The 12,831-nt window shown below is 37.5% G+C and overlaps 1 protein-coding gene across 1 annotated transcript in view; it reads right to left on the minus strand.

Moving 5' to 3' along the window:
* The window catches only part of LOC118851355 (sodium-coupled monocarboxylate transporter 1-like), a 48,400-nt gene that overhangs the window by 12,100 nt on the left and 23,469 nt on the right, over positions 1-12,831 (minus strand). Inside the window, exons 8-13 of the mRNA XM_036760800.1 lie at positions 10,623-10,711; positions 8,094-8,206; positions 4,988-5,055; positions 4,193-4,279; positions 2,257-2,468; positions 814-917 (exon numbers count right to left, since the gene is read on the minus strand). Coding sequence (XP_036616695.1) covers positions 814-917; positions 2,257-2,468; positions 4,193-4,279; positions 4,988-5,055; positions 8,094-8,206; positions 10,623-10,711 — 673 coding nt within the window. The remainder of the gene's footprint in view (positions 1-813; positions 918-2,256; positions 2,469-4,192; positions 4,280-4,987; positions 5,056-8,093; positions 8,207-10,622; positions 10,712-12,831) is intronic.

The following is a 12,831-nucleotide window of genomic DNA, read 5'->3' on the forward strand; positions in this document are numbered from 1 at the left end:
AAAACAATCCTGAAAATACTCCGCAGAACAATAGACTAACAATTTTTTAATTCCCTTTTTCTATTTCATCTATGCAAGTATTGTAATTCATTCATCTTCTATACTAGAACCAGGGTTAGAAGCAAACATCGGTCATAACTTTTGAAGGTTAGGCCCAAAGAGCTTGAATTTTACACAGTCTAATATTGGGAAAGAGGAAGACACATTAGGTTCTTGAGTAACCTACTCAGTGAAAATGTGAACTACAATTTCTCTATTACAAAATTACAAGGTAACAGTCCGGAAAGGGTAAAATCAACAATCCTTTTATGTACCAGCAAAGTAAACACAAAGACAAAAATAAGATTTTTGCCTCTGTATTCCCAGCACTTAGCACAGTGCCCCAAACATTTGTTGTTTAGTCAATTAACCATGCCTGACCCCTGGTGACCCCAACTGGAGTTTTCTTGGCAAAGATGCTGGAGTAGTTTGCCATTTCCTTCTCTAAATTATCTTTACAGATGAGGAAACTGAGGCAAATAGGGTTAAGTGACTTGCCAGGGTCACACAGCTAGTAAATATCTAAGGCCAGATTTGAACTCAGGTCTTTCTGACTCCAGGGTCAGCACTCTATGCACCTACCTAGTTGCCCCCAAAACAGTGAGTACTTAATAAGCACTTACTGTTGAAATTAATTTCTCAGGTTCCTTATTTATAAAGAAAAAATTCTTATAGTATATTACCAGAACCATAATAAACAATATTTGATGCAAGAGACCATAAATTGCCATGTAAAAGTTACCTCAAAAAAAAAAACAGTGCAGAAACAGGTACCTGTTAGAAGGCTAACAATTATTCCCACAAATATAGTGACCAACATTCCAACGGTGCTGAAGTACAAGAATGATAAGGAATACCAGTTGTCCATTAGGGGAGTTCTAGAAAGAAAGGGAAGAAAGCTTCATTACAAGATTAATCTACAGATCTCAATAAAAAACAAAAGACAGCCATTATGTTCCATAAAACACTAAAAGCACAAAAGAGGGACTCCATTATGTTGTTGACTCTCCCTGTGCTCATCAATTAAAGACTGGCTGAACAAATTATGGCATGTGGACATAATGGAATACTATTATGCTATAAGAAGTCACAAAAACATGATATCTGAATAGCCTGGGAAAACTAGTATTAACAGAGTGAAATGAGCAGAACCAGGAGAGCAACATGTATAATAGCCTTATAAAGAAAAATAAATTAAAAAGATTTAAGAACTCTGATCAGAATAATGATCAACCACAATTCCAGAGGGCTCATGATGAAACACATTATCTACCTCCTGACAGAGAGGCGGTGGACTCAATATTCAGAATAAGAAATGCATATTTGGATGTGACCAATGAAAGAATTTATTTTGCTTGACTATATTATATATACATATGTGTGTGTGTGTATTTAATAAACACCTACTGTAGTGCCAAGCACTGTGCTAAGTTCTAGAGGTGCAAAGAAAAGCAAACCAAAAAACAAACAAACAAAAAAACCCAACAGTCCATTCTTTGAAGGAGCTCACAGTCTACTGAGGGAGTCAGCATGCAATCATCTATGTATGAACAAGATTCAGTCAGGATAAATTGGAAATAATCTTAAAGGGAAGGCAGCAACATTAAGAGAGATTGAGATGGAATTATTTTTAATTATAATGACATCATTTGTCATAGGTAGCCCAGTGTTTAGTATAGGACTTGGAGTCAGGTAGACCTAACTTTGACTCTCTCTCTCCCTTTCTCTTTCTCTCTTATATATGTGTGTATGTACATGCATATATTTATTTACTGCAAGAATTTTTACTATTATTTTTCTTTTTTTTCAGTTGGCAGGGTAGAGAGAAAATGAACCGTTATTCGTTAAAAAATTAAATTCAAAATTTAAAAATGTAAGCTAAAAAAAGTCAATTTCTCAGGCATAAGCAGGACTTATGGGAAGACATGGATGAAGGTCAAACAGGTTGGGAGGTACTGATGGATTAAGATTTGCATTTTTGCAGGGTGTTCACATATTGGTAAGGTCACAGATTCCCCTATTTCCTCCTCCCATTAAAAAATAAAAACTTTTAAAACCCTTATAACAGATATTCATAGTCAAGAAAAACAAAGCATCATAATCCAAAGCACACATCAGTGATCCCCAAGGAAAAGTGATGATAACCTTAAGGAGTCTTCTCCTTAACTTAGGTTGTTGGGGTTTTTTTAAGTGATATTGTAAAATTTATTTCAATACCTTTCAGCACGATGAACTTGAAAAGCATTTGGAGAAAATGGTGTTTCTGTAGTTGAGTTCCAGTTCCTCTGGCGGTGGAAGTTGGTTATGTTACAACCATCTGTAATAAGGCTCAATGGTAAATTATTCTCTGGAAGGGGAGGATAAAGCTGAGCTCCAATTCCAACCCAAAGGGAAATGATGAATCCTGTAGTGAGCCCTACAAATGCCCCCTGCAAAACAGAAGTGCTTATGAGAGGAAAACAATGGTTTCTTTTTTAATTTATTTTAAATTTATGAAATAAAACAAGCATCTCCACAAGGTCATGCAATAAAAAAAGATTTCACATGAAATGGCAAATCTACCTATGTGCAACTTGCTATTCCTTTCAGATATGAAACAAAATTATCACATAAATTTCTTTTTTTCCTCTTCCTTATCCCCTACCACTTTTGGAAAGAAAAAGGAATGTGTGGGATATTGAAGCCAATTTCTTTCCAAATGAGCTGTCCAAAAATGAAATGATGTGCCTGGAGAGGTAGTGGGTTTGCCCTCACTAGAGGTCTAAAAGCAAAGGCTTGTTCATTGAATGGAAATGCTGTTAAGGGGGTTTGTGTCCAGGCATGGTTGGGTCTAGTAAGTGGCCTGTGAGGCTGCTTCCAACTCTGAAATTCTGTGACTGTGGTTCTGTGAAATTCGATTCAAGGATCTACCCACTACGCTCAAAAACAAATACATCCCCTCTCCCTAACCAGCTTCTCCTTACGAGTTCCTTATCTCTATCAATGGTAGTGTCAGGATACTATTAAGAGATACCCTGTTTTCCAGAGCTCAGGCCCAGCAAGCAAGCTATGCCCTGAGCTTGGCATAACAACAATCCTTTGTGCTCACCCTCCAGATGATCTTGACCAGAGCAAGATCCCAGAATTGTTTCACATCAGCCCCAGGTGTTCTCCAAACTCGGACAAGCACCAGACAAGTACTCATGTTCTGGTTATGAGGCCCTGCTAGGAATCAAACTTGTCTCATTGTTCCTGTTACCCCTCACTGTCAGGGTTATAGCTCACCATGTAGCCATTGGTATATATACTGAGATTTGGGGGCCCCTGGAACATGTGTCCAGTTTCCCTCCTTCCTTAGGAGGATCCATTCACAAGCTGTTTCCCTCGCAAACAAATTAAACTTCTATTTGATTCCTGTCTGTTGCCTACTCTACCTTGTTCAGCTCCAGTCATCTGCAAAATAAAGATGACTGGTTAGAGACATTTGACCAGTACAGCATTTGACCAGTCATTCAAGGCTCAAATCCTTAGAGTCATCTTGAAGTATAATTGAATATAACTGAGAGGTCAGAGGTGGTTATCATTTGAGGCTGTGTATCCCTAGAACCTAGCATAGTACCAGGCATTCATTTATCAATCAACATTTATTCAGTGCCTACAATGTATCATGTACTATGTGAGGCAATGAGTATACAAAATGAGTATACAAAAATGAAATAGTCCCTCCTCTTGAGGAGCTCACATTCTACTAAAGAGAGACAGTACATATATATATAACACACACACACACACGTGCGCGTGAAAGTATATGCACCATAATTACAGTGTTTTACTTTTAAGAGTGTTATAGTGCAAAGAGCGTAAGATTCAGAGGCACTAAAATCCTTACTGTTATCTAGCATCTGTGTGATCATAGACAAGTCACTGAACTTTTCAGGGTCCCCAAAGAGCAGATTTCCACATAGGGAGCTACATAACTATTTCATACAAACAGCAATCTTTGAAGTGCTTTAGACCTTGAGAAAAAAAAGGCAGTGGGGCTAGGAATGTATGGAAGAGGACTCTTTGGAAAAGAGTTAGAGGTTATACTTTTATCTTTGGGAAAAATAGCTAATTTCCACTGCACTTTAAGGAAAAACACAGTACTCACATTCATATTTTATTTTATACTTACCATTGAGTTGGTAAAGGGGACCAAGATGCCCAAAGAAAACAAACCCAAAAGAGGCCCACCAATGATACCAAAGATACTGAGCACCACCTATGAGGAGATTGAAATATCATGGATTAGCCATGAGAGGCACATTTTCAAGTAGCTAGCTTTCCAATTTGGATTAGAAAGAATGGATCAGAAATAACAGAATGATAATATCTGTTGGCTTTTTTGAAATGGAAAAGGGGCTTGATGGACTACTATGACAGAGCTAGAGTGAAAATCTAAGTTTGGAAACATGTCAAAGGGCACTGGACAAAGTCTTGGGAAATATTCATAGTTAGGTTGTATGATCTGGATGTTGAACCAGCAAAGGAGACTGAAAATGAGTGGTCAGACAGGTAAGAGAAGATATATGAGAGACCAGTATAACAAAAGTCCACAGAAGACAGTATGTTCAGCAATGCCAAATGCAGCAGAGAGGTCAAGAAAGATGAGAACTGAGAAATAAAAATCAGATTTATCAACTAACAAACAGATCACTGGCAACTTTGGAAAGTGGCTTCAGTCAAGTAATGAGCTCAGAAACCAGACCACAGAGAGTTGAGAAATCAAAGAGAGGAGGTGGAGATAGCTAGAGTAAACAGCTTTTTCTAGGAATTTGACTAAGAAAGGGAAGAGATCTTTAGGACAATATCTTGAGCAACAGCATGGCAGAATTCAGTGAAGGCCATTCCAACAAAACCCAAAAGAACAAAACCTAGAGTATATGATATATATTCAAGATGATCTCTGAATGTTCTATAAAACTGTTACCTGTAACAAAGCTCCCATAAGTGATGCCAAAGCTGCCATTCCAATGCACAGGGCTCCATACAGCATACCTGGGGGAGCAGACATAAAGTTAAGATTATTTTGATGAAGATAATTAATATTCTCAATGGAATAAGTTCATCAAAGATTTCAAAACTGTAGAGAATTGAACTGTCCTGAAGGATTGCCCTAGAGATCAAAGCAGGTAAAAAGTGAAAAATGTGATGTGTTTTTCCTAACAAGTACATGCAAAATTGATGACTAAGACCCCTGGGTTGTGCTTGAGGATTAGTCAAAATTAATCAATAATAAATAAGCATTTATTAAGTGCTTAGTATGTGTCAGGCATTCTGTTAAGTGCTAGGGATACAAAGATGAAACAAAAACATTCGCTGGCCTTACGAATCTTATATTCAATATGGGAGACAATATGTACATAAAGGCAACTTTAGAGGAGAGGACACTGGAAGCTAAGTGGATTAGGAAAGACCTCCTACAGAAGATGCTGAAGCTGAGTCTTGAAGGAAGCCACATATTCCATGAGACACAGGAGAAGAGGAAGAACACTCTAAACATGAAAAACCACCACGTGCGAGGAATAGCAAGTAAATCAGAATGGATAGATGACATCAGGTGCATTAACGGGAATGATGTGTAAGGTGATCATAATGATAGACATGGATACAGTTGTGAAGAGATTGAAATGCTAAGCCAAAAAGTTTACATTTGGCCCTTGGAGATTATTGAGTAGGGGGCTGATATGATCATACCCAAACTTTAGGAAAATCACTTTGACAGCTGTGTAAAATGTGGACAGGGGTGGGGAGAGCTTTGAAGCAAGTAGACCAACCAGAAGGCTATTTCAATAGTAAGTAGAGAGGAAGAGGAAGCCCCAAGTATATATACATAGATTTTTGGAGCCTCCAGTTGAGGCCTAGAGAACAATTAGGAGGCTATTTCAAAAGGTGATGAGATTGGTATCATTCTAGGAGACTGTAATCTCCTTGGGGGCCAGAAATGTCTTCCTTCCATGTTTACATCACCATTGCCAAGCACAGCATTTGACACACAGTAGGCACCTACTATACTCCAGGCACTAGGCTATCCTTTACTCCATGCCACTTCTTCAGAAGTAAGACATTTTCTTCCCTAGCTCTTGGCAACTCTTGGCTTGGTTCTTCCTCATTCAATAGATGATAAAATTACATCATTGTGGAATTCCAAATAATTACCCATCCCCATCCCCAAGTTACTTATTTCTATTGAAGAAACCACCCTTCTCTTGCATCATCCAGATTTAAGACCTCAAAGCCAGCTTTGCCTCTTTCTATACAGTCACACTACTCATATTCCAAATTCAGTTAACACCCAAGGTCTGTTGATTAAACCTCTGCAATCTCTCTCACAGCCATACTCACACAGCCCCAACCACCCAAGTTCAGGCCTCATTACCTCTTGCCTGGTCTAAAGTGAAGCTTCTGAACTGACATCCCTGCTTCCAGTCTCTGCTCCATTGTATATGAACTCAGAAGACATGAGTTTGAATCTTGTCTCTGCTACTTACTATGTAATTGTGTGCAGTTTCCTTAGCCTCTCTGAGCCTGCTTCTTCATCTGCAAAATCAGGCAGTTGAACCAGATAACTAAAGATGTTTAGGTAGATAGATTGTATAGTGAATATCTGATAGACTGAATAGTGAATAACAGGGCCTGGAGTCGAGAAACCCGAGTTCAAATCTTCCCTCTGGAACTTACTAGATGTGTGGTCCTTTGCAAGTCATTCAACCTCTCTGTTTCCTCCTTTATAAAAATGGGAATAGTAATAACACCGAACTCACATGATTGTGATGAAGATCAAGCAAAATAGTGAATGTAATTGGGAAGCTTTAAAATCGGTATGTATTAGCTATTATCATTTAATCTAGTGAAGAGAAGACCTAGGGAGGGACTAATAGTTCTGTTCAAGTATTTGAGGGTCTGTAACCTAAAAGAGGGATTTTTGTTTCCAGAGGGCAAAACCAGGAGCAACTGAGAGTCGCAAAGAGAAAAAATCAGCCTCGATTAAAGGGCAGAGGTACCAAGGACTCTTTAATTATTAGAATTATCTGAATGTGGAATGGGCTACGTTAGGATGTAGTCATGCACATGTTATCATTGTTATTCAGTTATTTTTAATCACGTCTGATTCTTCGTGACTCCACTTGGGGTTTTCTTGGCAAAGATACTGGCGTGGTTTATCATTTCCTTCTCCAGTTCATTTTACAGATGAGGAAACTGAGGCAAACAGGGTGAAATGACTTGCCCAGTGTCACACAGCTAGTAGGTATCTGAGGCCAGATCTGAACTCAGCAAAATGAGCCTTTCTGACTCCAGACCCAGGACTCTATCCACTGTACCACCTAGCTATCCATGTCACACACATAATAAAACATTTAATAAATGCTGGTTTCCTTCTTCTCTCCTTTTATTCCTTTCTTCACTCACTCCTCCCTTCCTTCTTCTCCCCTCTCTTCCTTCCTTTCCTTTCCTCTCCTCTTTCCTTCCATCATTCTCTCCCTCCTTCTTCCCTTCCTTCCTACTCTCCCTTTCCGCCTTCTTCCTTTCCTCCTTTCCTTCCTTCCTTTTTTCCTTCCCTTTCTTCCCTCCCTCCTTTTTCCCTTCTTGGCTTTCCCTTCCTTCCTTCCTATACTCCCTTCTTCTTCCCTTCTTTTCTTCCTTCCTTCCCTCCCTCCCTCCTTTTCCCCTTCTTGCCTTTCCCTTCTTCCTTCTTCCTTCCCTCCCTCCCTCCCTCTTTCCCTTCTTCCTTCCTTCCTTCCTTCCTTCCTTCCTTCCTTCCTTCCTTCCTTCCTTCCTCCTCCCCTTCAGAAGTCTCCAAGATAATCACTTGATGTGTATGATGGAGAAGGGACACCAATTCAGATAACAGAACAAACTAAATAAATAGCAAATGAAATTTCTCCTGGCTCTAAATCTAGGATCTCATGTTAACGCAAAAACATTTTTCCCTTCCACACTGGGTCAGATCTCCAGAGACAGATAACATTTGACACTGCAAATATCCCGCTCTTTGATGTAACATGGAAAAGTGAAGCTATTCCAAGGTCACTTACTTGTCACTTTACAAAGCCGAGACAGAGTCTTTTCCGAGAGTGATGGGAAGTGAGGTTTGATGAGGTCTGAGACTGTTACTGCAGCTAAGGCATTGACGCTGGCAGACACGGTACTAGAGAGGACAAGGGCAAACCTTGTTTTGTGGTTTGTTCCATTTAATAAATATTGCGAAGACAGAAACTGGAAAGAATTTTTAAAAATTGGTACCGATTCTCAGTATTTAATTCTATTTCTAGGATCTCAGATCTAGAGCTGGAAGGGACTTCAGAAGCCACGTAATATAACCATCCCAACTGAGGCCCAGAGAAGTTAGATGACTCACTTAAGGTCATTCAGGTAGCTGAACCCAGACCCAGTACTCTTTCCAGTGTGGTACATTGTCAAATTCAATTCAATTCAATTGAATCCAACAAATATCCTTTAAATTTCTACCATGAGCCAGGCTAGGCACTGGGGATGCAAATACAAAATGAAAAACAGACCCTAATCCAACCCCCTTGTTTTGTATATGAGAACTAAGGCCCAGAGGTTGGAAATGACCTGTCCAAGGTCACACAGGTAACAAGTGGCATGATGAAGGTTTTTTGAACCAGTCCCTCTGACTCCAAATCCTGTGCTTTTCTCAATATAACAGACTACTTTCCATTATTCAGAAAGATAGAATAGAAATGCTTGAAGACAACAAGGTTTTTCTTTAATATTTCTAACTTTTCAGTCACTCTTCTGTACATGAGGAAAGAAAGTATGATTATGGTATTCATTATGATTAAGAGACTTTAACCAGAGCTTTCACCTGAACTGAATTACATATTGATAATGAATGAATGAAAATTATGTATTTACTAAGTACCTACTATGTGCCAATCACAGTTCTAAAAGAATCATTAAAGGTAGTCATGGAAAATAAGCTACAAATTTGTTTTGGTGGGTATGGTGGGCAGAAGTGGGAAGACCACTGGAGTGGGTCCCTCCCAGTATGGAAACACCCTCTGCCGATGCAAATCAACAATTATTTCTCAACTTGTCATCTAAGGGAATTCATTAAGGAATAGAGAAGAGCAGTAACTTGCCCATGGCCAAAGAACCAATATGATTCCTGGGTGGAAGTGAGCCCAGATCATCCCTACTCCATGGCCAACTCTCTATCCACTATGCCACCATACCCCTAATGCCAAAAATATTAATAATAAATCTTATTCCCTAGAAAGAAATCATATTAAGAACTCAAGTTTTCAAGAGATAATTTACAACAAAAAATAAACTGGTTTGAACATAAAAATGGGATCCTTGGAAAAGCAAATACATATAATTCAGTATACATATGCAATACACATAAATTCAATAAATTCAACAAGGAAATAGATACTCTACATTCTGCATGTCTTCCCATTTTGTAACCATGCCTATATGCTAATACATCAGCAACCTAGGATTTTGTGATTGCAGGATCTCCATCCACCAATGGAAATCACAACCCATTGCTATCTTAAACTCTTAGATTCTACAGAAATTCTTAACCTAGTACTCGTCAACCTGTTTTTAAAAATATTTTTATGTGACTTTCAATATAATTAATTGGTTTTCTTGCAATCTTATGTATTTTATTTTATACATTTAAAAGTATTATTCTAAGAAGGAGTCCATCCATATTCTTCACCAGATTGCCAAAATGGGGTCCAGGACACACAAGAAAGGTGGAGAATATCTGTCATTAGAGCATTGGCCAAAATCCAGAGATATCAAAGTCCATTGGATCACAAAGCTAGGAAGCATGAAAGGCAGAAATTGGACCGAGATCTTTCTGACTTCTGCATTCTATCTACTATTCCTTGCTGCTGCCCCATTCATGTATTTAAGACAAATAACTCATGCTTCTATTTTTGGCCAATAGTGAAATCTTTAGGGAAAAGGGAAAACTGATGACACTGAATTATTATTACTGAAACCTCACTAGGAATATGGAAACACACTACATGAGAATGAGTTTCATTAAACATGAAACCTCCCACTGAATAGCTAACATCCTGGGGGTGGGGATGGGGGATAATATAACCTATCTCTCTGATTTGGTTAATACAGGTAATGAAACAACACTTGGGTCCCTCATTGTGACAATGAGGTGACTCTGAGCTCTCTAGGACTCCAAGAGCAAAACATTAGCTCTGGGAGAAGTGAGCCAGATGGAAAGGCTTCCAATGTGGTCCCAACAAAGGACGATTGCCTGATAACCAGGCAGCATAAGTCCAAAGAAGCTGATCAACCATGTATGACCTTGAGGAGATATTTCTTAGTTGTGACAACTGATGAAAACCATCTATAAAGATATAGGGAATATATTTATGCCTATGAAGGTATCAGTAAACTACCCAATGATGAAATCATGGTTCCTGGAAGTATTAAATAGAATACATGCCTAGGTTGCAAGCTTATCATTCCTGTGGTTGGAATTCAACTTCAGCTCATAAAATATAAAGCTCTTTTACAAAGCACTCCAAAATTATACTTCATTAATTACATAAAGTTCATACCTCAGTGTTGCACTATATATACATGCCACAAAGAGTCCTGGGAGTCCTGGAAAATCTTGCAGAATGTCCAGTGCTAAATAGGGCATGAGCTGAAAGTCCAAAGTTTATTAATGTTACTCCTTATTATAGAAATAAATGTATAATAGTGATGAAGAAAATCAATTTCTCATTTATCCAGCATCGTCAGAGAATGAGCTCTTTCAAATGGATGAATATTTAAGATAACTAACTCAGTAACAAAACTTTGCCTTTTTAAAAAGTAAATATTTCTCTTTTGCTTTTAAATAGATTGTATTGGTTTCTTTTGTTTTTATACCACCTAAATTTTATTGAGTACCTCTTCCCTCCTGCCCCCAACCAAGAGCTACCATCCCTTGTATAAAGGAATTTTTGTAAAAAGAAAAAGAAAGAGGAAGGAGAAAAATTGAGTGAAAGATATCAACACATTAAAACAATATTGCTTTATTTGCAAAGTTCCACACCACTAGACCTCTGACCTTCTGAAAGGAATAGGGTGAGGGATGGGGAGGAACAGTGTTTTCCCATATCTCTTCTTTATCGCCAAGCACATTCTTTGCAATTTTGCAATATTCAGTTTTGAATGTTTTGTGGTTGTTCATTTTTCAACTTAAATTATTATAGTCATTATGTATATCATTTTTCTGGTGCTGCTTATTTCACTTTGTACAAGAATATTTAAGTTTTTCCCCATTTCATCATGCTCATCATTTCCTACAGAACATTAATGTTCCATTATATTCTAGGACCACAATTTGTTATATATATTCAGGGGAATGTGATGTGATTGCCCTTTGGGGACATAGATTATTGAACAAGAAGATGAAATGGCCTTCCCCAAAGAAATTTTCTCATTTTCCAGAAAACTTTTGGTTATTTCCTGATCCTCTGACTTGTGAATAATCTTCTAAAGGTGATTTCTACAACCATAACCCAATGGATCACAGGCACCTTTCTTGTCAGGGTCAACCTCAATGGAATTGATTAATAATAGAGTGTGAAGGCACATTATGTATACATTTTGATAATTTTAACCATATTGACCAATATTGTTCATTTAAAACATTAACAAATTTAACAACAGATCAGGGATGGTTTTTCCAAAGTTTATAAATTCTTTTCATCAAGAAAAGATGAAGTTTCTGCAGGCATGACAACCAAACAATTTCTTCCATGTCCTTTTTAACATTCTACTTTGAACAAAATTCTAAATACAAGATCCATTAAACATTGAATCATCTTTAATATCATAATGAAGTTTAAAATCTTTGCATATTAGATCTACTTTTTTCATAAAATTATTTCTATTTTCATAAAATTCTTTCTATAGTAATGGTTCTATAATAAACAGTCACAAAGAAAGATCGTGGAACTTGGATTCGGGAGAAATGAGTTCAAATCAGGATTCTGATACTTGCTGTGGTACCATCAGCAAATCACTTATTTTCTCTGAGTATCAATTTAATCATCTATAAAATGGTTACAATAATAATTATACTACCTGCCTCACAGACTATAATGAAAGTTCTTTGTGAACCTTAAAGTCCTCTCTACAGAAGAGCTCATACTTCCAATTTCTTATTAATAAAAGCTTAGTCCACAAGGAAAATGAAGTATCACTGTCCCATAAACAGATGGTGAAAATATACCAAATCCCAATCTTTTACCTCACAATAAGCTGCACCAAAATCCAGTAGTATAAGAGCTTTGCTATTGCTAGATGCACCTAGAGTTTCAAAGCCAAGGGTGTTTTACTGAAGGTATTCAATGATCGAATAATTAGTCAGAATAAATGTCCTTTTCATTATAATAAATGACCAACCTTGGTCCCAGAAAATAAGTTTTAAAAATGGACCTCCCTTCAGGTACAGAAATGGGGGACTGTTGGAACGGAATACACCACATCTGGCAGTTGTCAGATAATGGTTGATGTGTGCTTGGATTTGTTGAATGGTATGATTTTTTTTGTTTTGTTTTGTTGTATTCAGATTTTTTTTGTTTTTTAAAAAATATTCTTTGTTGCAAGAGGTTGGATGGATAAGAGAGGAGAGATTTATTCAGAAATAAAAATGACATAAAAACAAAAGAAAGTAACACAAACTTTAAAAAAGAAAAGTATTCATTTATATTGGAAAATATGCCTTAGAATCTTCAAAAGTAGTATACACTGAATTTTCCAGAGTTTATTTTA

Source organism: Trichosurus vulpecula, chromosome 5 (genome assembly GCF_011100635.1).
Source record: "Trichosurus vulpecula isolate mTriVul1 chromosome 5, mTriVul1.pri, whole genome shotgun sequence".
NCBI lineage: Eukaryota > Metazoa > Chordata > Mammalia > Diprotodontia > Phalangeridae > Trichosurus > Trichosurus vulpecula.